Here is a 25,058-nt window from a genome sequence, read left to right on the forward strand (position 1 = left end):
AATTCAGGATTGCATATCAAATGCATTAGAGTGGTGACCTTTGTTTGAGGAAAATCAAGTGGAGATTTAAAAGTGAGGATTTAAAAGGAGTGTAGGCTTAGATTTTTTTCTAAACCTACTTTATTTGGGGTTCTAGATTGTTTTAACTTCTCTTCCAGCCCACTCACCAGAGGTTGGGGTTAAAGATGGTTCCTAGGAAAAGGGAGTTGTGGACCTGTTCAGAAGTAGTTCTTCGGGGCGATTCACTCTTCGTGGTTAGGATCCCAACAGTCAGTAGTAGTACTAGGCAATTATATACTCAAATTGATTCCGGCAGGGGTGGCGGCGGCATTCCTTGCTACCCACCCTAATGTGCTGGGTTCCGAATAAAAGACACACACACACACACACACACACACACACACACACACACACACTTTATATTTTGATATGCCTTAAACAGCTCAATGGCTGGACCACTTCCACATGGCTAATCCACCTCCCTCCAATATTCCCGAGTTATTACTTACTATAATCTATGCTCTGTCCGTGCTGCCCTGGACCCAGTTGGCAGCCCTCTTGGGCTGCTCTCCCCCGACTCCTACACGGTGAGTATGCTCTCTGTCCTGCACCTTCTCAGGAGTGGTACGTCTCCTCTCCTCCTCCCAGTATGTCAGATCTTTCTCTCTCCCTTGGTCCCTCCTTAAGGTCCTGCCTCTGTCTGCCCTGCCTAGCTGTTGGCTCCAGCAGCTTTACCAATCAGAACCAACTGGGGGCAGGGTCCCTCAGTGTTATCTTCAGACATGCAGATTCTCATGCAAACAATTTGGGGGAAACAAATTAACATAATACAAGCAGCCACACCAATCCAATAGCAAACACCAAACATGAACCAGTAGCAGTAGCTCAATCCAGCAGAAACCACAAGGTTCTGCCGAATTAGCAGGAATCAACCAGAATATCACAAGAAGTTCTTTGGTGCATTTCTATCTACAAAGTGCAGCCCAGTGCAGCCCAGGGAAGCCCAGCACAGCCCACTGAAGCCCAGTGAAGTGTTGCAAGGCAAGAGTGACCTCTGTTTATGGTGTTCCATTTATACTCTTCTCAAACACCACACACCCCTTCGAGCATCCACTCCAGCAAAACATCAGATGCCTTCTTATGTGTCTGCTTCAACAAAACATCCTCTCCGGAGACAGCTTCTGGGAAAACATCATGTGACTCAAGTGAGTTTACAAAGAAACCAGAAATCTCCACTTCAAAGGAGAAACGGAGCAAGCGTGTGTGCACAGACAGATAACAATCATGTGCTATGAGATGAAATAACTATAAAGAAACATCTATATTTTGTTCTCCCACACATAACAAAAAAATGGGAGACTAAAATGTGCTTCCTTCATAGTGGCCTTTTTAATGGTTACAAGGCTATGGTTGCATTCAGCTTGTCAATAGTGTTATGTCCATATCCACACTAAATGCCAGTATCCAGGATCTACCGAACGTCACATGGGCTGAACATCACTCTAGACTCTTCTTGTTTTACAGATGTGACATTCTTTTTTTTTCCCTAAAGGATTTTCTCCGTCCACCCACTCCCCACTCCCCGCACCAGCCAACAATCCTGTTCGTATAAGCAGACTTTCTCTATGGGGATGAAATTGAGTCACTGGATAAACCAGCACAATACTGACCCCTGGCGGTCAGCTCTGATGTGTGGCTGCATGAGGGGTCCGGTTTAAAACTTTTTTTCCTTTAACTTCTTGACAGTTTGTGGTTCGCAGCGCACAGCCTTTCTTAGTTCCCCATGTTAACATTTAAGTCATTTTTCCCTTATTTTAGGAAGTCTAGAGCTAGAGGAGAGGAAGCCCAGGGGAAACGGCGTCACCTGGTTCTGCTCTGATGCAAACCAAGAATGTGAACTTCAGCAGAGAAACAGAGCCTGTGAGGTATGTGATGCCAACCGGAGGCAGGAGAGAAAATGAGAACGGCCCGGGGGTGGGGCTCTGGAAAGGTACTTGAGCTGGGTGTTGCAGATTAACTTCCCGTGGTTGGACATCTTTGGGGAGGTTTAGCACTGAGGGTGCTCGATATCAGAGTGACCGTTAGCCTTGAAAATTTGAGGTGTGGGTCTGGCTGTTGTCTCCCGTGGGCTTGCCTGATGGCCTCAGTAGAGCTGGAGTTGGGGCTGCTCTGCTCACTGGGTAGCCTTAGAACTTAGCGTTCTTCTCACACCCCGAGATGTGGCTAAACGTGCCCAAGGACTTTGGGATGTGAGGTAATTTTGAAAGGTCCATCGTCGCTATCTCTGCCATATATACTCATGTCCCTGAGGAAGAAGGAGAAACATACTAAGTGTAGCCTCTCTTGTATCATCTTCTCTTGCCCCAGGACTGCTCTCTGGTATGATCCTCCTTTTTCCTGCTCCTGGAGGCCTTCCTCAGGCACCTTCTGCTTTTTTTTTTTTTTTTTTTTTAAAAAAAACCTGGAATAGAGATTACCAACAAGGGCCCAGGCCTCTCTCCTCCTCAGAGGATACTTTCTGAGGAATAAGCAGAGAGCCCAAGGAATAACACTTCTATTTATCGCTGCTAAGGTCTTGCCCATCCATCTTCTTAGGTGTATCCCCCAGAAGAGTTGTGACCCCACCTCCCTATTTAAGGTTAGACCACCCATTCCCAGACCAGAGGCAACTCCACAGTGAGCTGAAACAGCACATGTCTATATACTAGTGTAATGTACAGCTCACTGTGGAGTTGCCTCTGGAAGTAAGACTCCATCATGCTCCAGGTAGAAGAATCAAGTTTGTTTCAAAGGGTCCTCCAAGCCTCTGGTCTGAGAATGGGTGGTCTAACCTTAAACAGGGAGGAAGAGAACAGCAAAATGGGCCAGAACTGAAAACGCCATGTTTCTGTGAATAGCCTGAAGGTTATGGTCTCATTTAGGGTTTTTGTTGTTGTTGTTGTTTATTTGTTTGTTTGTTTTTTTGGTTTTTTGTTTTTTTGTTTTGTTTTGTTTTTGTTTTTGTTTTTTGCTGTGAAGAGACTCATATGTAAAGGAAACCATTTCGTTGGGGCTAGCTTACAGTTTCAAAGGTTTAGTCAATTATTGTCTTCGCAGGGATCCATGGAGGCATGCAGGCAGACAGGGTGTGAGAGAAGAAGGAGCTGAGGGTTCTAAACGTTGATACCAAGGCAGCAGAAAGAGACTATGTGCCAACAAGTGGAGGTCCCACCAAGATCGGGAAAGTGAGGAATTCCTGATGAGGTTGTCCCAGGAAGCTGGCTGGCGAAGAAGGTGGGACGATTGGGTGAGTGCACAGCCAAAAAAAAAAAAAAAAAAAAAAAAAAAAAAATCGCACCACGGGAACCTCGAGTCTCGAGTTCTACTAATAATTAACAGATCAGATAGTCGCTTTACTCGAACAGCAGGGAGTGGGGACAAAGGTAAAAACAGCTAAAGAAATTTATCAAAACTTTAGAAAAGACTAGTCCCTGGCTTGTTCATTCAGGAGGACTTAATATTCCTGATTGGGAACAGGTTAAGAGAGATTTGCAAAGAACACTGAGGAGAGATGGCACCCAGAGCATTCCTGTCATCACGCTCTCTCTGTGGAGACTGGTCAAGGATGCTCTCTTGAGTACTAACACTAGCATAAAAGGACGAATGTCAGAGATAGAAAGAACATTCGGAGCAGCACAGGATGATGCTTCTCGTAAGTCTTTACAAACCTCTGATTCAGATCAGGATTCACGCTCAGAGGAGAATGAAGAGACATCAGAAGAAGAAATAGAAGTGCCTAAGAGGAAGATTAATAAGTACAGGGTTGCTTAAAAATCAGAATCTCATCCTCCGAGTGAAAATCCCTTCTTCAAAGAAGAGGGAGATACTGCTCCTCCCACCTATGAACCCTATTCTTCCTTGGAGTGGTGGTAAAAAGACAAGGCTACAAGAAGAGGGGTAATTTTCCCTGAGCCTCCCACTGGACAGGGAGTGGCGGATCCTGTTGTTGAGGTCCCAGACCCCAGAAATGCAGGTCAATCTATCAGACAGCATGTTCCTCTGAGTTTTAAGGAGTTGAAAAACCTGAAAGAAGCAGTCTCAGCTTATGGTCCCCTTGCTCCCTTTACCTCTGCTGTTTTTGAGTCCTATGTTATGTCCAATCTGACTCCTGGAGATTGGCAACAATTATGTAAGGCAGTGTTGAGTGGGGGAAGATTATCTATTATGGAGGGGAGAATATCAAGAGCAATGTGGGCAACTAGCTAGACTTAATGCACAAGCAGGATTCCCCCCAAAGAAATCTAGAAATGCTGACAGGAGCAGGACAATATGTGGCCCTTCCAGCCCAGATTCAATATGATCCTGCCATTTATGCTCAAATCTCCTCAGTGGCAGTTAAAGCTTGAAAGGCATTGCTTAATAAGGCAGCCGGAGAACAATTATCCAAGGTGACACAAGGACCCTCGGAGCCTTTTCAGGAATTTGTGGCAAGATTATTACAGTTGGCTGGGAAGTTGCTTGGAGTTGTTGATACCATTATGCCCATAGTAAAACAATTGGCATATGAGAATTCTAATAAATGGTGCAAGGAAGCTATTAGACCTCATAAGAATAAAAGTTTAAATGACTATTAAATTGTGCAAAGAAATAGATGGGAATTATGTGATGGGACAAGTCTTAGCTGCAGCCATGAAGAGGGGAAATGGAGGGACCAAGACATGTTTTGGGTGTGGACAACCTGGATATTTTAAAAGAGAGTGCCCTCAGAACAAAAAGATAGGAGGCCTTGATTATGCCCTGGGTGCCGTAAAAGTTATCATTGGGGAAATGAGTGTAGATCTAAGCAAAATGTCAAGGGACGGCCTTTACACCTTCTGGAAAACGGGAAACAGGATCCACTCTGGGGCCCCCAAACCAGAGTGTATGGAGCTATGAAAACTTCTATGATAGAATCTACCCCAATTCAGTTTGTCCCTCAAACCAAACCCTTCATATCAAAGACCTTGTCAGAGGTATCCCCAGGAAGTGCAGTACTGGACCTCTGCTCCTCCACCAGGGCAGTCTTAACACCTCAAATGGGCCCCTAGGTACTTGCCACTGGGGTACATGGGCCCCTGCCTTCTGGGTGTATAGGTCTTTTACTAGGCCACAGCAGTGCCTTGATGAAAGGGATAAGAATTTTTCCTGGAGTGATTGACTCTGATTTTACTGGAGAAATTAAAATTATGGTTTCTGTAGAAAAGGGTGTTGTAGTTATTCCTCAAGGGGATAGGATAGCTCAATTGGTTCTTTGGCCCTGGTTTTATACCAACAATCCTGTGTTTAAATCTGCCCGTGGAAATCAAGGTTTCGGGTCCACTGGGTCCAGACATTTTGGGTTTCCTCTTTAGAGAAACGCCCCACACTCATCCTATGGGTTGAAGGAAAACCCCTACACGGGCTCCTAGATACCAGAGCTGATACCATTGTTATAGCTAAAGCCTTCTGGCCAAAGGCCTGGCCCTTAGAGATATCTTACTCCACCTTACAAGGAGTGGGGACAGCTACAGCTCCTCAAAAAAGCAGCAAGATTCTTAAATAGGGAGATGAGAAAGGACATGAGGAATGGTTTCAGTCTTTTGTTTTAGAGCAAATACCTACCAACTCGAAGGGACGAGATGTAGTCAATGATATGGGGGCTGTGCTGACAACTCAGCCTGTACAAAATGTGATGAGGAAACAAGGCTTCATCCCAGGGAGAGAATTGGGCAAAAATTTACAAGACAAACCTTCTAGTGTAAGTGAAGAGCCAAAGATAATTGAACATCCTCATAATAAAACAGGCTTGGGAAATTTATCCTAAGGGTCACTGTTAATAAGCCTCCTTACATTAAACCTTTGCCCATCACCTGGAAGCCAAATGATCAGGTGTGGACTCCACAGTGGCCCCTGTCCAAGGAGAAATTGGAGGCAGCTCATCAATTAGCACAGGAACAATTACAAGCTGGTCATATTGTTCCTTCCAATTCCCCTTGGAATACACCCATTTTTGTGATTAAGAAAAAGTCTGGAAAGTGGAGATTATTACAAGATTTAATGGAAATTAATAAAATTATGATACATATGGGACCTACTCAGCCTGGTCTCCCTTCTGTAGCTATACCAAAAAAAAATGGCATATGATAGTTATTGACTTGAAGGATTTTTTTCTTTACTATTTCACTAGATCCTAAAACTGTGAGAGATTTGCTTTTATCATTCCTTCCACCAGTTTTCAGGAGCCTTCTCATCGCTATCATTGGGTCATGTCACCTCAGGAGATGGCCAATAGTCCTACTATGTGTCAGGTATATGTAGCCTTTGCCCTAAAGCCTTTGAGGCAGAAGTATCCAGATATATATTGTCCATTTCAAACGACATTTTAGTGGCGACTCCAGATGAAAAGGAATTGCTGGCAGCATATGCTGACTTACAAGAAGATTTGGGTGCTGCAGGGCTAGTGATTGCGCCTGAGAAGGTTCAAAGGAACTTCCCACACCAATATTTAGGACATGAATTATTACAGAAAGGAATTCACCCACAAAAACTTAAAATTAGGTTAGGTATACTAAAGACCTTAAATGACTTTCAAAAATGATTAGGTGATATAAATTGGCTTCGACTGACATTAAAATTAACCATGGGACAGTTGAAGCCATTATTTGATGTTTTAAAAGGTGATTCCTCTCCAAATTCAGCTAGACAATTAACTCCAGAAGCTCGTGAATGCTTAAACTTAGTACAACAGACTTCGGAAGAGGCTCACCTTAATTATATTGATTATTCTAAGCCTCTTTCATTTTTGATTTTTGTATCTGCTCATTCATCTACTGGGCTTTTTTGGCTTTAATGTGAGTTTATTTACAAGCTTCACCTGCAAAGATAGTAATGGCTTATCCTCAGGTCATTGCTCAATTACTGTTCAAGGCTCAAAGAATTAGCTTACAGACTTTGGCAAAGAACCAGATCTTATTATTACTCCCTATACCAAAGAACAGCTACAACATTTAGCCCAGGGACTTACAGATTGGGCTATTTTAATGTGCACAGTTGTTAGTCAATTTGATAACCATTATCCTGATAGTAAGATTTGTCAGTTTCTAAAAATGCATCTGGCAATTTTTCCACGAATTATTGTTAGTTCCCCTTTACAAAAAGCTCGTTTAGTATTTACTGATGGGTCCCCCAATGGATGTGCTGAGGTAGTGTCTGGAGGGAAGGTAGAGGTTATAAAAAATTCTTAATTGTTCTGCACAGCTAGCAGAATTGAAAGCTTTACAACTAGCTTTGGTTATGTTTCCTGATGAACCTTGTAACATATACACTGATAGTGTGTATGTGTCTCAGATTGTTTCTCCCCTTGAGACCGCTGCCTTTGTTACTCCTGTTTCATCCATTTGTGCCTGCTTATTACAAGTACAGGCTTTGCTATGGCAGTGTTGGGAACCTATTTTTGTGGGCCATATAAAAATATGTCTTAGCACAAGGCAATGAGTTGGCCAATTCTTATACTCGGTCTCCATGTTATTAGATGTTAATGAGTAATACTGCCTATGATAAAGCTTTACAGATGCATGGAAAATGTCATCTTAATGCTAATTCTTTGAGGTTTCACAATGGAGGAACTAAAAAACAAGCAGCCCAAATCGTCAGTCAATGTCCTCAGTGTGCCCCATTTTTTTCTCTCCCAATTTGAGAGTTAACCCAAGAGGGTTACAGCCTAATGATATTTGGCAAATGGATGTTACCCATATTCCTTCCTCTGGGAAGTTATGGTTTGTCCATGTGTCTATTGATACCTATTCTGGCCTGCTCTTTGCCTCTGCCCACTGTGGAGAGAAAATTAAAGATGTTAAAAGTCACTGCTTACAGGCCTTTGCCTTTATGGGAGTCCCACAACAATTAAAAACTGATAATGGTCCTGCATATACTAGTGGGCCTTTTAAGAAATTTTGTGAGGATTATGACATTGTATATACAACTGGCATTCCTTATAATCCTCAAGGACAAGCCATAGTAGAAAGAGCTCATCTAACACTTAAGAATTATCTTGAGAAAACAAAAACAGGGGACCAGAATTCCCCACCTGCTAAACTTTCCTTTATTATCTATATTTAAAATTTTTGGTTAGTTGATAAGAATAATTGTTCAGCAGCAGATAGACATTGGAAAGGAATAAGACATAAGGAATGTCTGGTCCATTGGAAAGATTTGACCTCAGGATTGTGGAAGGGACATGACCCTGTGTTAGTTAGGGTTAGGGGTTCTGCTTGTGTTTTTCCTAGAGATGATGAAGCACCTATTTGGGTTCCTGAGTGTTGTATGGATGTAGACCTACTGGAGCTTCCTGAAAAATCTTCCGATTCTGATGCCAGTGGGAATAAGGAGCAGAGTTTGACCAGTGGTGATTGCCACCAACAGGACAACAGGAAAAGCAGCTGTCCTGTTTGTTGACTTTGCTGGGAACATGAAGATTCAGCTCTAGTGGTTCAGGTCCCTGGAGTTGTTCCTGTGTCCTTGGATGAAGATGGAGGATTTCCCCTCACCTTGTGTTGTCATAGAGGAGATTTTGGCATTGCTACAGTCATCGTTACCACCACTGCATATCCCGTCCCACCGTGGCTTGCGCTCTGACCCCTCCATGCACCGCTGCATGCTGGAGGAGAAGGCCAGACTCCAGCAGTTACCCCTGCCCCTCCCAGTTTCCCCAGTAGCTGTCGCTGCCGTGGCTGGTGTTGCCATTTCGCAGTCTGTGGCTTCATAGGAATATCATCTGCATGAAGCTGCTGAGGACCAGGGAACTCTTCCCTGGTTGTGCGGATCTCATGCATGGTTCCATTGCCTGCCGGTAGTTTGGGTGAAGGTCGGCTGATCCTAAACTGTTATGGGAAAGACTTTGGCATCTTCGCTGCTATTGTAGCAGCCATTGCTGCTGCAGTCACTGTGACTACAATGTCTGGGATTGCCCTCCCCCAATCTATTGTTAGGCAAGCACAGTGGGTAAACTTTCAGAAGTTGCTGACAATTGGGAATTTTAAATTTAAATCAACAGTCAGTGCTTTTACAGGAATAGCTTGATCTCTTATTTTCACACATGTTTGTGTGAAGCCTTACAATGGTCCTCAGGTGCCGCAGTTGTTGGCCTTGTGCTTCTTATCACATGTGCAAACAGCGACTAAGCAGGTGGTACTCTCCTTGGCAGGAGACAATCCCTCTGCCCAAATCTAGCTCAGCCAGAAGTAGTTAGCCAAAGATGGGCAACTCTTTGGGACCAATGCCCACCTAAGACAGGGTCTCTGAGACTGGCAGATATTCCCAGAGATGGGCAAGCGGTTGGCACCCCAAAGTGTCCTAAGACAGGCACTACTTAATAAAGAATAAAAAAGGGGGACTTGTCAAACCCTCCTGGGTCCCTTCAGTGTTTGACCCCTGCTGAGCCTTGCTGATGTATGTGGAAGCCTTTTGTTCCTAACAAAGGAATGCCCTGACCTTCCTGGTTGCCCTGAGTGGCATACCTGGGTGGTACACCTGGGTGATAACACTGTTAAATCGGTTCCTGATTTTTTTCCTATTTCTTTGTTCCTGAGAGTTCAAGCCTGTTTTTCCACTGTGCTTCCTGGATATCTCCACCAGTGAACTTGGGGTGTATATTTGGTGGATCTAAGTAAAAGATTTGGCATTGTTTTTTTTTCATCTTTATTAACTGGGGTATTTCTTATTTACATTTCGATTGTTATTCCGGGTTTCCGGGCCAACATCCCCCTAACCCCTTTCCCTCTCCTTCTCTATGGGTGTTCCTCTCCCCATCCTCCCCCCATTACCGCCCTCCACCCCAACAATCACATTCACTGGGGGGTTCAGTCTTGGCAGGACCAAGGGCTTCCCCTTCCTCTGGTGCTCTTACTAGGCTATTCATTGCTACCTATGAGGTTGGAGCCCAGGGTCAGTCCATGTATAGTCTTTGGGTAGTGGCTTAGTCCCTGGAAGCTCTGGTTGGTTGGCACTGTTGTTCATGTGGGGTCTCAAGCCCCTTCAAGCTCTTCCAGACCTTTCTCTAATTCCTTCAGCAGGGGGTCCTGTTCTCAGTTCAGTGGTTTGCTGCTGGCATTTGCCTATGTATTTGTTGTATTCTGGCTGTGTCTCTCAGGAGAGATCTACATCCAGTTCCTGTCGGCTTGCACTTCTTTGCTTCATCCATCTTATCTAGTTTGGTGGCTGTATATGTATGGGCCACATGTGGGGCAGGCTCTGAATGGATGTTCCTTCTGCCTCTGTTCTAAACTTTGCCTCCCTATTCCCTCCCAAGGGTATTCTTGTTCCCGTTTTAAAGAAAGAGTGAAGCATTCGCATTTTGGTCATCTTTCTTGACTTTAACGTGTTCTATGCATCTAGGGTATTTCGAGCATTTGGGCTAATATCCACTTATCAATGAGTGCATACCATGTGTGTTTTTCTGTGATTGGGTTACCTCACTCAGGATGATATTTTTCCAGTTCCATCCATTTGCCTATGAATATCATAAAGTCATTGTTTTTGATAGCTGAGTAATATTCCATTGTGTAGATGTACCACATTTTCTGTATCCATTCCTCTGTTGAAGGGCATTTGGGTTCTTTCCAGCTTCTGGCTATTATAAATAAGGCTGCTATGAACATAGTGAAGCATGTGTCTTTGTTATATGTTGGGGCATTTTTTGGGTATATGCCCAAGAGGGGTATAGCTGGGTCCTCAGGTAGCTCAATGTCCAATTTTCTGAGGAACCTCCAGACTGATTTCCAGAATAGTTGTACCAGTCTGCAATTCCACCAACAATGGAGGAGTGTTCCTCTTTCTCCACATCCTCGCCAGCATCTGCTGTCACCTCAGTTTTTGATCTTAGCCATTCTCACTGGAGTGAGGTAAAATCTCAGGGTTGTTTTGATTTGCATTTCCCTTATGACTAAAGATGTTGAACATTTCTTTAGGTGTTTCTCAGCCACTCAGCATTCCTCAGCTGTGAATTCTTTGTTTAGCTCTGAACTCCATTTTTTAATAGGGTTATTTGTCTCCCTGCAGTCTAACTTCTTGAGTTCTTTGTATATTTTGGATATAAGCCCTCTATCAGTTGTAGGATTGGTAAAGATCTTTTCCCAATCTGTTGGTTGCCGTTTTGTCCTAACAACAGTGTCTTTTGCCTTACAGAAGCTCTGCACTTTTATAAGATCTCATTTGTCGATTCTTGATCTTAGAGCAAGAGCCATTGGTGTTTTGTTCAGGAAATTTTCTCCATTGCCCATGTGTTCGAGACGCTTCCCCACTTTTTCTTCTATTAGTTTGAGTGTATCTGGTTTGATGCAGAGGTCCTTGATGCATTTGGACTTAAGCTTTGTACAGGGTGATAAGCATGGATCGATCTGCATTCTTCTACATGCTGACCTCCAGTTGAAACAGCACCATTTGCTGAAAATGCTATCTTTTCTCCATTGGATGGTTTTGGCCCCTTTGTCAAAAATCAAGTGACCATAGGTGTGTGGGTTCATTTCTGGGTCTTCAATTCTATTCCACTTGTCTATCTGTCTGTCTCTGTACCAATACCATGCAGTTTTTTTTAATCACTATTGCTCTGTAATACTTCTTGAGTTCAGGGATAGTGATTCCCCTGGAAGTCCTTTTATTGTTGAGGATAGTTTTAGCTATCCTGGGTTTTTTGTTATTCCAGATGAATTTGCAAATTGTTCTGTCTAACTCTTTGAAGAATTGGATTGGTATTTTGATGGGGATTGCATTGAATCTGTAGATCGCTTTTGGTAAAATGGCCATTTTTACTATATTAATCCTGCCAATCCATGAGCATGGGAGATCTTTCCATCTTCTGAGGTCTTCTTCAATTTCTTTTCTTCAGAGGTTTGAAGTTCTTATCATACAGATCTTTTACTTGCTTGGTTAAAGTCACACCGAGGTATTTTATATTATTTGGGACTATTACAAAGGGTGTCATTTCCCTAATTTCTTTCTTGGCTTGTTTCTCTTTTGTGTAGAGGAAGGCTACTGATTTATTTTAATTAATTTTATACCCAGCCACTTTGCTGAAGGTGTTTATCAGGTTTAGTAGTTCTCTGGTGGAACTTTTGGGATCAGTTAAATATACTATCATATCATCTGCAAATAGTGATATTTTCACTTCTACTTTTCCAATCTGTATCCCCTTGACCTCCTTTTGTTGTCTGATTGCTCTGGCTAGAACTTCAAGAACTATATTGAATAAGTAGGGAGAGAGTGGGCAGCCTTGTCTAGTCCCTGATTTTAGTGGGATTGCTTCAAGTGTCTCTCCATTTATTTTAGTATTAGCTACTGGTTTGCTGTATATAGCTTTTACTGTGTTTAGGTATGGGCCTTGAATTCCTAATATTTCCAGGACTTTTATCATGAAGGGGTGTTGAATTTTGTCAAATGCTTTCTCAGCATCTAATGAAATGATCAAGTGGTTTTTATCTTTCAATTTGTTTATATAGTGGATTACATTGACGTTTTCTGTATATTAAACCATCCCTGCATACCTGGGATGAAGCCTACTTGATCATGATGGATGATTGTTTTGATGTGCTCTTGGATTAGGTTTGCAAGAATTTCATTGAGTATTTTTGCATTGATATTCATAACAGAAATTGGCCTGAAGTTCTCTTTCTTTGTTGGGTCTTTGTGTGGTGTAGGTATAAGAGTAATTGTGGCTTCATAGAAGGAATTCAGTAGTGCTCCATCTGTTTCAATTTTGTGGAATAGTTTGGATAGTATTGGTATGAGGTCTTCTATGAAGGTCTGATAGAATTCTGCACTGAACCCATCTGGACCTAGGCTCTTTTTGGTTGGGAGATCTTTAATGACTGCTTCTATTTCGTTAGAAGTTATGGGGTTTTTAAAATGATTTATCTGTTCCTGATTTAACTTTGGTACCTGGTATCTGTCTAGGAAATTGTCCATTTCCTGCAGATTTTCAAGTTTTGTTGAATATAGGCTTTTGTAGTAGGATCTGATGATTTTTTGAATTTCCTCTGATTCTGTAGTTATGTCTCCGTTTTCATGTCTGATTTTGTTAATTTGGACACACTTTCTGTGTCCTCTCGTTAGTCTGGCAAGGGGTTTATCTATTTTGTTGATTTTCTCAAAGAACCAGCTTTTGGTTCTGTTAATTCTTTGTATAGTCCTTTTTGTTTCTACTTGGTTGATTTCAGCTCTGAGTTTGATTATTTCCTGCCTTCTACTCCTCCTGGGTGTATTTGCTTCTTTTTGTTCTAGAGCTTTTAGTGTGCTGTCAAGCTGCTGATATATGCTCTCTCCTATTTCTTTCTGCAGGCACTCAGAGCTATGGTTTTTCCTCTTAGCATAGCTTTCATTGTGTCTCTTAAGTTTGGGTATGTTGTACCTTCATTTTCATTAAATTCTAAGAAGTCTTTAATTTCTTTCTTTATTTCTTCCTTGACCAGGTTATCATTGAGTAGAGTATTGTTCCATGTATATGTGGGCGTTCTTCCCTTATTGTTATTGAAGACCAGCTTTAGCCGTGGTGGTCTGATAGCACGCATGGGATTATTTCTATCTTTCTGTATCTATTGAGGCCTGTTTTATGACCAATTATATGGTCAATTTTGGAAAAAGTACCATGAGGTTGTGAGAAGAAGGTATATCCTTTTGTTTTAAGATAGAATGTTCTATAAATATCTGTTAAGTACATTTGGTTCATGACTTCTCTTAGTCTGTCTATGTCTCTGTTTAATTTCTGTTTCCATGATCTGTCCATTGATGAGAGTGGGGTGTTGAAATCTCCTACTATTATTGTGTGAGGTGCAATGTGTGCTTTGAGCTTTAGTAAGGTTTCTTTTATGTATGTAGGTGCCCTTGTATTTGGAGCATAGATATTTAGGATTGATAGCTCATCTTGGTGGATTTTTCCTTTGATGAATATGAAGTGTCCTTGCTTATCTTTTTTGATGACTTTTGGTTGAAAATCTATTTTATTCTATATTAGAATGGCTACTCCAGCTTGCTTCTTCAGACCATTTGCTTGGAAAGTTGTTTTCCAGCCTTTCACTCTGAGGTAGTGTCTGTCTTTGTCTCTGAGGTGCGTTCCCTGTAAGCAGCAGAATGCAGGGTCCTCATTGCGTATCCAGTTTGTTAATCTATGTCTTTTTATTGGGGAATTGAGTCCATTGATGTTGAGAGATATTAAAGAATAGTGATTGTTGCTTCCTGTTATATTTGTATTTGGATGTGAGATTATGTTTCTGGGCTTTTCTTCTCTTTGTTTTGTTGCCAAGACAATTAGTTTCTTGCTTTTTCTAGGATGTCGCTTGCCTCCTTATGTTGGGCTTTACCATTTATTATCCTTTGTAGTGCTGGATTTGTAGAAAGATATTGTGTAAATTTGGTTTTGTCATGGAATATCTTGGTTTCTCCATCTATGTTAATTGAGGGTTTTGCAGGATACAGTAACCTGGGCTGGCATTTGTGTTCTCTTAGGGTCTGTATGACATCTATCCAGGATCTTCTGGCTTTCATAGTCTCTGGTAAGAAATCTGGTGTAATTCTGGTAGGTCTGCCTTTATATGTTACTTGACATTTTTCCCTTACTGCTTTTAATATTCTTTCTTTGTTTTGTGCATTTGGTGTTTTGACTGTTATGTGATGGGAGGAGTTTCTTTTCTGGTACAATCTATTTGGAGTTCTGTAGGCTTCTTGTATGTTTATGGGCATCTCTTTCTTTAGGTTAGGGAAGTTTTCTTCTATGATTTTGTTGAAGATATTTACTGGTCCTTTGAGCTGGGGCTCTTCACTGTCTTCTATACCTATTATCCTTAGGTTTGATCTTCCCATTGAGTCCTGGATTTCCTGTATGTTTTGGACCAGTAGCTTTTTCTGTTTTACATTATCGTTGACAGTTGTGTTGATGATTTCTATGGAATCTTCTGCTCCTGAGATTCTCTCTTCTATCTCTTGTATTCTGTTTGTGATGCTTGTATCTACGGCTCCTTGTCTCTTCCTTTGGTTTTCTATATCCAAGGTTGTCTCCCTTTGTGCTTTCTTTATTGCTTCTATTTACATTTTTAATTCCTTCACCTGTTTAATTGTGTTTTCCTGGAATTCTTTCAGAGAATTTTGCGTTTCCTCTCTATAGGCTTCTGCTTGTTTATTTGTGTTTTCCTGCATTTCTCTAAGGGAGTTCTTTATGCCTTTTTTGAAGTCCTCCATCATCATGATCAAACGTGATTTTAAATCTAGATCTTGCTTTTCTGGTGTGTTTGGATATTCAGTGTTTGCTTTGGTGGGAGAATTGAGCTCTGATGATGCCATGTAGTCTTGGTTTCTGTTGCTTGGGTTCCTGTGCTTGCCTCTCGCCACCAGGTTGTCTCTGGTGTTACCTTGTTCTGCTATTTCTGACAGTGGCTAGACCATCCTATAAGCCTGTGTGTCAGGAGTGCTGTAGACCTGTTTTTCTGTTTTCTTTTAGCCAGTTATGGGCACACAGTGTTCTGCTTTCAGGCGTGTAGTCTTTCCTGTCTACTGGCCTTCAGGTGTTCCTGTGGGCGTGTGTCCTGAATCCACAGGCAGGTAACTTGGAGCAGAAAAGTTGGTCTTAACTCTGGTCCCGGGGCTGAAGTTGCTCCTGGGGGCTGCTTTTGAGGTCTCTGTGAGGGCGGCAACCAGAAGGGCCTGTCCCACCTTTTTCCGGGGCCCCTGTGCACTGGGGTCCCAGATGGTGTTAGGTGTTTTCCTCTGGAGTCAGAAATGTGGGCAGAGTGTAGTCTCTTCTGGCTTCCCAGGCGTGTCTGCCCCTCTGAAGGTTTGCTCTCCCTCTCACAGGATTTGGGTGCAGGGAGCTGTTGACCATGTCCCTTCAGATCCAGGCAGTGTCTGGACCACAGGGGACCTGCCACTTGAGTGCCTGGCATTCTTTTTTAACATGAACGACCCAAGTCTTTGCATTTTTTCTTAAACCTTGCAGGCCTACGCCCGGCTCTCATGTCAGCGCAGGCACTTATAGCCCACAGTGACACACTTTCTCCAACAAGGCCATACCTCCCTATGGGTCAAGCATTCAAACACAGGAATCTACTTCCCACCACCACATTGATGCCTCTAGCAGAAGTTGTTGTTGTTTACCACATGGTGTGAAAGTATAGAGGCAGGGAAGCTGGAATTTCAGCCATGAGCAGCTAACACATGAAGGCAAAGCTTGCCTGGATGCCAGCTGCCTGCCTCAACTTCCCTGGTTGATCTGATGGTATCTGTACCTGTCCTGTTTGTTTCTTTGTTTGTCTGCTGAAGCCTCACCCAAAGGAGTAGTGCTCTCTCAGGGACTCTGTCTCTTGGAAACTCCCACTGGTGCCTCAGTGGGGCTTCCTTCTTTTTTTGCTGGATGTTCTAGATGCCTTGTTTTATGATGTTTTGCTATCTCTCTGCTATTTGGTATTTGTAGTTTTACTTTGGCTTGCTGTATACTTAATAAACATACTCACTTGAAACTGAAAACATGACCATTATAGATCATCCAGCAGACCCTAGAGAGCGAGCAGCCCTACCACAGTCAGACTGCTCACCTGGCCACGCCTCCAACAAAGGAGCACACAGAAAACTGACAGCATCAGGCCCTTGAGCAGAAGGAGTCCATACTGCAGAGAGACCAGAAGCCTCAGGGAGGTCCAACCAGGAGATGAAGAACTTTGGTTTCTGGAGGCAAGAAACAGATAGAGAAGCCTGGGTTGGGATATCACCTGCTCCTGTGTGACCTCAAGCCATCTCCTTGTAGCTGGAATTTTTGTGTATACAGACCCATCCTAAACTCTGAAGGGACAATGAACACAATCGGGAATGGAGCCCTAGGGTCCCTGGGCCCAAGAGGAAAACAAGTTATAGGGGGGAGGGGGGGGGGGGGGGGGGGGGAGGGGAGGAGGGAGAGGGAGAAAATGAGATGGGGGGGATGTTGGTGAGTCTGGTTAGCCACTATGCTGTGAGACCTGCCTGTCTTTGCCTCCCAACAGAGATTCCAGGTCTAGATCTGCCATACCCAGCTTGTTATGTGGGTGCTAGGGACCCAAACTCGGATACCCATGCTCACTGCTTGCATAGCAAACACTTTAATCACTGAACCAGCTCCCTAGCCTTTTATGAGTCTTTGTTATTGGAGAGCTTTCCTTTCTGTGAAATTTATGTTGATTCTTTCCTTAAATATCTCTTCCTTTTCATTCTTCCTTACAGAGATTCAGACTCATTCTTATTCTCTCTGCCTTTTCTACAGCTCTTCCAATGCTTGGGACCTGCTCCCAAGCCCCCATTTCTTCTTTTCCACCTCCATGTCTGGACCTGGAAGCACCTCTGAAGAACTCAATGCCCAGCCATCCTGAGGATGAGCCTCACTACAAGAGCTCCCCAGGCATCCTTTGCCAGGACTCTTCCCTCTAAAGACACCCCTACTCACCTGTGCTCAGAGCTCCTTGACTTACCTGTGCTCAGAGCCATTGATGGAAGAGTCAGTGATCTCCTCAGGAGAGGTGGTCAGAACTAAGAAGTATATAAAGATGGTAGCTGTTTAGAGGACCAGGACAGAGGTCAAGACAGGGTCAGTCCCAAGAGCCATGAGAGGAAGTAGAGAAGGATTAGATGGGAGCACACTTCACAGTCCCTCAGGTCAGGGCTACTTGCATCCAAAATCTTTATACTTATTTTCTTACATATGTAAGGGCATCAACCTTAAAGGCAGGCCTCTCCTACCTTTACCCTCCCCAAACTGCCTGGCTATCCCTCTTTCCTCCTGGCCAACCTACCTGTGCTTTCTAGGAGCCAAGCAATCGTCTGTGAAGGAGGAGTTGATGAGGCTAGAGAAGAAAAGAGAAGACAACTATGCATAAAAGGAAGAATGGGGTCTGGGCCTTAATCTGTGAAAGATGCAGGATGCTCAGAGGTGACTGAACCTAAAATCTTTAACCTAAGACTTACCTATTTATGGGCTGCTGAAATAATTTGAAGACCTGAGTTTGAACCCTAGGACCCACAGTGGAAGGGAAGAGCCAACTCCCAAAAGTTGTCCTCTGACCCCAAATGTGCATAATGATCTGTGCCCTCACACATAAAATGATAGTATAATAGCAATAGTAATAATTATTATCATTATTATAATTATAAATTTTAAAAGGGGACTTCACACATCTATGCTATGCCATTTACCGTTTTAATACTTGCATATATGGCATGACATTCAAACCAAATTTAGCCTATGTACTTGACATCTATCATTTCTTCATGGTAAAAACACTTAAAATATTTTTATAGCCTTTTAAAAATAAGTTGAGGTTGGGGAGAAAGTTAAAGCACTAGTTGCTCTTGCAGATATGGGACGATAGATAGATAGATAGGTAGATAGATAGATAGATAGATAGATAGATAGATAGATAGATAGATAGAAGATAGATAGATAGATAGATAGATAGATAGATAGATAGATAGACAGAGAGATAGAACATATAGAAATATAGTCCCATATATACTAGTCCTACTAGTAGGACATATAGTGTATATAGTACATATAGATAGGGCATATAGGACCAGCATTTGATTCCCAGCACCCATATAGTGACTCACAACCATCCATAACTCCAGTTCCAGAGGATCCAGTATCCTCCACTGACCTCCATGGGTCATATGTGTTACACAGATAGTCATGCAGTCAAAACATGCATATGTGCAAAATAGGATAAATATTCTATATTTTTAAAAATCAGAAACAAATAGCACATTATTGTCATCTGAAGTTTGTGCAACACAGCATTAGAATTTCTGTCTCTTTTATGTCACTCAATGGTCTTCAGCCAAGCCCTACCCTCACTTCTCCTGGGCTTCTTCTTCAGCTTCTGGTAACCACTAATCTATTCCAAGGTCTATCAAATCAGCATTTTGTTACTCTTGATTGGTAGTTTTGAGACAGTGTCTCACTATGTAGATCTGACTTGCCCAGAACTTCCTTGGTAGACCAGGCTAACCTCAGACTCACAGAGATCCATTTGCCTCTGCCTCCTGGGATTAAAGGCTTGCACCATCATGATTCTTTTAAAGTCAGGGTTACATGTAGTCCCAGCTGAACTCAAACTTACTTCATAGCTCAAGATGGTGAACTTGTGATCTACTTGCCTTCACCTCCCAAAAGCTGGGACCATAGGTTGGACAGACATAATAGTAGTTCCAGGCTGTTGTCACCACGACAACTGTGCTAACTTACACGCCCGCCCAGCCCCCTCCACCCGGCCACACGTAAGGCTTTCTCCAAGTTTTCCCCAGCACCTTTTATTGTTTGTCTTTTGGGGAAGGATGATTTTTACAGAGTGATATATCTCACAATGGTTTTTATTCATGTTTCCCTGGTAGGCAGTGACACTGAGGGTTTTCTTAGCTGTTTGGTTGTTGTTGTTTGGTTTGGTTTTGACAGTTGCTCAGATTGGCAGAGGAGCATTATGCATAGCAGAAATCAACTCTGGCCTCCCAATGGAAAGTGGGTTGTGGTGGGCCTGGTAGCACAGTTCATCTCTCTCTATCTGAAGCTCTGAGTGGAACTTCCTCATTGCTTAGTCTCTAGGGGATCCACCCAAGGTGAAGGCTCTACTGAGTCTCGGACTCCCAAACCTGCTTGACCATCACTCTTTCCTCCTTAATAACCTAGGAGCCAGATTACCTAGGAAGAGTAGGTAAGGCTATAAGAGAAAAAGAGAAGATGACTGTGCAGAGTTCTGAAGGGAAAATCAAGTCTCACCCCCAAACAGTGACAAGATATAGGGGAGCTTAGAGCAGACATCAGGAACCAACAAGCTAATAACTATCAGATGATCTTCCTGAGATGACTTTGCCTTAGTTTAAAATTTATGACATAACTCTGGTAGGCAAGTCCCAGGAGAAAATCATTTTAGGAAATATTCTTGCTATCAATTTGCTTTTCCTGTATTAAGACATATATATCACTAGGTGTTAGCCCACCCTTTTAAGCAGATCTCTGCAGAACAACAAAGATGTACTGTCTTATAGTGATGCTATAGGGACACATAGATGATTTATTTATCCTCAAAGGTGATCCTCTAAGAATTCCTAAATTTATTGTAATCATTTAAGCTCTTTTAATGACACTATTAAGTCCTTTCTGATAGCCAAAACTGCAATGAGAACTCTGCCAGACTTTAGTGTCACCAGTTAATTGCTACAGGCATTCTACTACTCAGAACACATTCCAAGAGGTTGTAAAACAATTAATCAAAGGTTATAGAAAGAGAATTAATGGTTTATTATAGGTGCTAGGACAAAAAATAAAATACTGACCTGGTTTATCTACATAAAACTTCACAATAACTTAGTTATGGCTTTTTAACTCTCCAAGAACCTGTGGAACTGTGACAGCTGTTTAGTCAGATAATTACTCCTAATAGATATACATATAAACATGCTCTGTTGTAAACTTCTATTTCGATTTATGATTTTGAACTTGTGTGTAAACTTGTGATGAACTTTTTACCATGTGATAATGTATTCTGAAAGAGGACAAAGAAAAGAGACAGAACTGAGCTGAGGAAAACTTTTTAGACAAAACACTATTTAGACAGATCTGAACAGAACGTTTTAGAACAGAAGTGATGCTATTTTTTTTAATTTGGGACACAAGAGACTTTTTAGACAGAACTAAACTCAAGAAGAACTTGAAGTAAAGGCATAGCATTGGGAGAAAGGGCATTGAGAGTAAGAGCATTATTGTGAAACCAGAGCAGGAGGAGAGAGCAAGACTAGACAGAGAATGCAGGATGGAATAACTTAGAAACTATAGGTAACATAAAAAACTAAGAGAGCAATGGTCTTATAGAGGAAGAGGAAAAAAGGACGCTACAGAGAGCAGAAGGAGCAAGCAGGCTTCTTCTTACCATGGGACAGAACAGGTCCTTTCCTAATAACAAGGCAGGCTTAGTTTTATTAAAATGAGCAAAGCTTTCTTCTAACAAACTTGGGTTTAATTCATTTAGCATTAAAAGGGTAGAAGCTTTTTCTTTCTCTATGCAATGAAGATTGGAGCTTATTGTTTTATCCAGAATGAGTGAGTTCTTTCTGCACTGGTGCTTGCTCTTTTGCTCCAAATGCATATGTAACTATGAATGTGTGTGTGTGTGTGTGTGTGTGTGTGTGTGTGTGTGTAAGTATGTAATTGTGAGAATGTATGCAACATAAACCCAACTGGTTGAATGGAAATATATAAATATGTATGTGTGAATCAATATATGAATTTATGTGAGTTTATGCATAATTGCGTATGTAAAAGTTTTTCCTTCTGTGAGCATAATTCTCTTCTGGTTCAATATTAGTTTATTAATCCAAACTTTCCCCTAGCCTCACAATCTAGAGGCATCTAGAAAAAGAGGAAAGTCTCTAGCAATTAATCCTCCAGCAATTAATCTTCTGATGTTTTAGGATGAGGCTTTTAGCCTCAGAGGAACACAGAAGGCAGGTCAGCGACAGTAGCATAGTAACTTAGACTTAGCTAAGTAAACTTTTTATTATTATACAGCAACCCTTAGTATCTTGTAAGACAAAAGTCTTACCCTCCACTGACACACTTCCTCCTCTGCTGCCTCAAGAAGAGAGAACAAAAAAGAGGGCTATGCCAGGGTTGGGCTCTGACAAGCCGAACATCGGGGTGCCTTGGAGCAATATGCATTTGTACCTCAGGTCTGCACAGGTATGCCTAAGTAAGAAAGTGAGTAGGAAGGCTGGAGAGATAGCTCAGCCATTGAGAACACAGATGGATTTTGCAGGGAATCTGTTTGGTTCCCAGCATCCACACAGAGTGGTTCACAGCAATTTGTGACTCTAACTGTAAGAGAATCCTAGTCTCTGGCTTCCATGGGCATTGTCCCACATGTGGCATGTGCCCATGAGTGCACATAATTTAAAATAAAAACACCCCAACAGTTTTTGGAGACAGAGTGTCACTATGTAGCTCTGGCTGGCCTAGACCTCACTATTTAGACTAGACTGGCCTCGAACTCAGATCCACCTGCCTCTGCCTCCCAAATGTTGGAATTAAAGTTGCACGATGCTAGTATAAACTAAATAAGAGTCGAAAAAAGACTCTAGGTGCCTACCCCATGAAACTTAAACATTCTTTCCTGATGCAGAGCTAGGCATGATAGAGATTGGAAGCTGTCTCTCTTCAGTCAGATCAGGTGTCAAGATTAGGGGTCACACAGAGAAGTGAGATATATATATATATATATATATATATATATATATATATATATATATATATATCACTTGGTCCTTAAAAGGGGCTATATCTCAAAAAAGGGGCTTACCTGGAGATACCACCAGGCTGATGTTTCTGAGAACGGTTATTTCATTTTGGGGAGCATTAAATAAACCACACCAGTAGAATGCCGAGTCCTCTTCTGTTAGCTGAGTCATGGTGATGTTGAAGAAGCCAGGTTCAGGATCATCCCAGATCATGTACTGTAATTCCCTGACTGCTTTCAAAGGCTCGGAGGTAGTGATCATTCTTTTACATCTATTTGGAGATGTTTGCCGGCACCATGTTTTCGGCACGTAAGGTCCCTCCTCAGGCTTGTACTGGCACCACACGGAGAGACTCTGTCCTACCATTCTATGAAGCTCTTCAGATGTAACTGTGGACCCCCAGACACCTGGACAACAAATCAAGTCAGAGGACAGAGCTCCAGCTGTATACATTTGTTTCTGAGGCTGGGGAAGCCAAAAGGCAGGGACTTCCAACATCCAGATGCAGAACATGACCCCCAAAGTCAGCCCTGGTCACAGAGTTAACCTGGTTCCTGTCCAGCCCTTGTTCTTTTATCCCACCTCTCAATGCCTTATATCCTGAATCATCTCACCTGAGACCAGGAGCACCAGCAGCAAAGGGACCAGTAGCATACCAGTCCAGACTCTGTCAGTGGAGGAGAGAAGAGAAAAAGAGGAGGTCTCTGAACTAGGCAGGACTCTCCTCCTGAGTCTCAGCATCTGTGAGATGCAAGAACCAAGCAAGATCAGAGCTTCAATTGGGGAAGTGACCAGCCTGGGAAAGCAGGCTTATAGACCCATAAAAGGAAGAGTAGCTAGGCCCTGACTGGGGACTCCTAACTGCAGAGACCATCTCTGGCCCTCACATTTCATTCCCGCCCCTGCTCATCCTCTCCCCATCTCAGCTACTCTGCACTACCCACCAATCGCTTTCCTCCATTGTTGCTACAAAAAAGAACACTCTAAAGAAATATGAGAAGTAGGAGGCCTGTTCCTCTTTTCTTTTTCCCTGAGAAAGGGCAAAGGTCCCTAGAGTGTGCCCAGAGTCCTGGAAATCCCCACCCTTAAGATAAGTCAGGGCCCTCACCTCCAATGTATAGTCATCCTGGAAGGTTTGTGAGCCACCAGACTCCAACATCAAACTGTAAGGATGGTCCCTGTAAAAGATGAGGGGGAACTACTGGGAGGTAAAGAACAATGAGGAAGAATCGTTAGAATGGAAGTCAAGAGGGAGGGATCTTTGAGGGGTGAGAAAGGAAGCAGGGAAATTTATGATCATATAAACTGGTATTCATTGAAGGGACACATGAGTGGGTGAGTGAACACATGAGAAAAAGTATCTCACATTAACATTTCACATGCAAAAATGTGTGGAAGAAGGGGTGACCCAGGCTGGGACAGTCTAGCAATAAAATACACTTATGCTTATATTCAGCATAATGCCTACAAGTATGGGTTAGTTTAGGAAGATGATGGAGTAGATAAACAAGTGGTAAGGAAGAATGCCTCCCTGTCTCAAAGATCCCATGACCTGCGATTGGGGGTTGGGGGGACTGAAGGCCCATATCCCTCAAAGTCATGTGATGAAGCTCAACTCCAAAAGAGGTAGGGCCTGTGAGGAGTTGACAGGTCACATGGGCTCCATGCTCATGAATGAAGTTGGTGCCTTTGCAAAGCAGAGCAAGAGATACAGTCTCCTGCTCTGTCCTGCTGTGGTTTGTATCTAATTTCCATTTGCTCTTAAAGGTGGGTGGATCAGAAGCTCAGTCCCCTGAGTAGTGTAAGGCCTTTAAGAAGCAGGCTAGGGGGGCTGGGGATTTAGCTCAGTGGTAGAGCGCTTACCTAGGAAGCGCAAGGCCCTGGGTTCGGTCCCCAGCTCTGAAAAAAAAGAACAAAAAAAAAGAAGAAGCAGGCTAGGGAGTCCTTATAACAACTGACATACCTTGAGGTACCAGTCTGTGTTTCTTTCTTTCTCTCTCTCTCTCTCTCTCTCTCTCTCTCTCTCTCTCTCTCTCTCTCTCTCTCTCTCTCCCTCACTCCCATAATAGACTTTTAACATTTGATACCATATAATTTGGGGCTGTAAAAGAGCCTTTGAGCCTTCATATATGTTTGTTAAACAAACCTCTTTGCTTTATAAAGCAACTGACTTGGGTGTTTTATTATAGGCCCAGAAAACTAACGCAGTTGTCTATCTTCTAAGCCTCAAGAACTAATTAAATTAATTTATTTATAAAGTAGCCTGTGTAAGTATTATGTTACAGCAGTTTCGAAGGATATGTCTGAAACATTTCCTCTGTTCAAATACTGTTTCAAAGGAGAAGAAACACACACTGCTGCTTAAGTGGGAGACTGTCAGTGTATTAAACCTTTCATTAAGTCACAGCTTTTATGATCTAATAGCCTCAAAAATTTCCTCACACACACACACCTGGATGTGTGTATTCCTAATCTACCTGATATTTCCCAGTCCTATTTGCTCATGACAGGCAGAGACAGGAGGATCAGTGTGAGTTCCAGGACATTCTGGTAGTTAGGGATCCAACCATTAATCACTTGTGTGAAACTTAAACCTGGTGTAATATAAGTGAGGAGAAAGGCATCCTTGAATATAGAGCCAGAGATGTGCTGACAGTTTGCTGATTGGGAAGTGCTCGGGTTCATCTCTGTCTCTGAGCTAGAATACCCTGACCAAAAGCAACTTAGGGGAGAAAGGATCTATTTTGCTGTCATTTCTAAGTTATAGTCTATCAACT

General features: G+C 42.5%; 1 protein-coding gene across 1 annotated transcript; it reads right to left on the reverse strand.

Annotated features, from left to right (window-relative positions):
- Nucleotides 1–2,186: 2,186 nt before the first annotated feature.
- Treml4 (triggering receptor expressed on myeloid cells like 4) lies at nucleotides 2,187–23,406 on the reverse strand. Its single transcript, XM_032899688.1, has 7 exons — nucleotides 23,390–23,406; nucleotides 22,896–22,948; nucleotides 22,344–22,688; nucleotides 17,793–17,843; nucleotides 17,472–17,553; nucleotides 16,562–16,698; nucleotides 2,187–2,296 (listed from the first exon to the last, which is right to left on the reverse strand). The coding sequence occupies exons 1-7, from the start codon at nucleotides 23,404–23,406 to the stop codon at nucleotides 2,187–2,189; spliced, it is 795 nt and encodes a 264-aa protein (XP_032755579.1).
- Nucleotides 23,407–25,058: the final 1,652 nt, after the last annotated feature.

This window comes from Rattus rattus, chromosome 4 (assembly GCF_011064425.1).
Source record: "Rattus rattus isolate New Zealand chromosome 4, Rrattus_CSIRO_v1, whole genome shotgun sequence".
In the NCBI taxonomy this organism is placed as follows: Eukaryota; Metazoa; Chordata; class Mammalia; order Rodentia; family Muridae; genus Rattus; species Rattus rattus.

Excerpts from the sequence above, each read along its gene's own strand:
- Treml4 (XM_032899688.1), bottom strand. Across the intron at positions 17,554-17,792 it reads TTGGCTCCTAGAAAGCACAG|CTACCATCTTTATATACTTC; the intron begins GTAGGTTGGCCA and ends TCCTCTAAACAG. Across the intron at positions 16,699-17,471 it reads ATCAATGGCTCTGAGCACAG|AAACCAAAGTTCTTCATCTC; the intron begins GTAAGTCAAGGA and ends TCTTGCCTCCAG.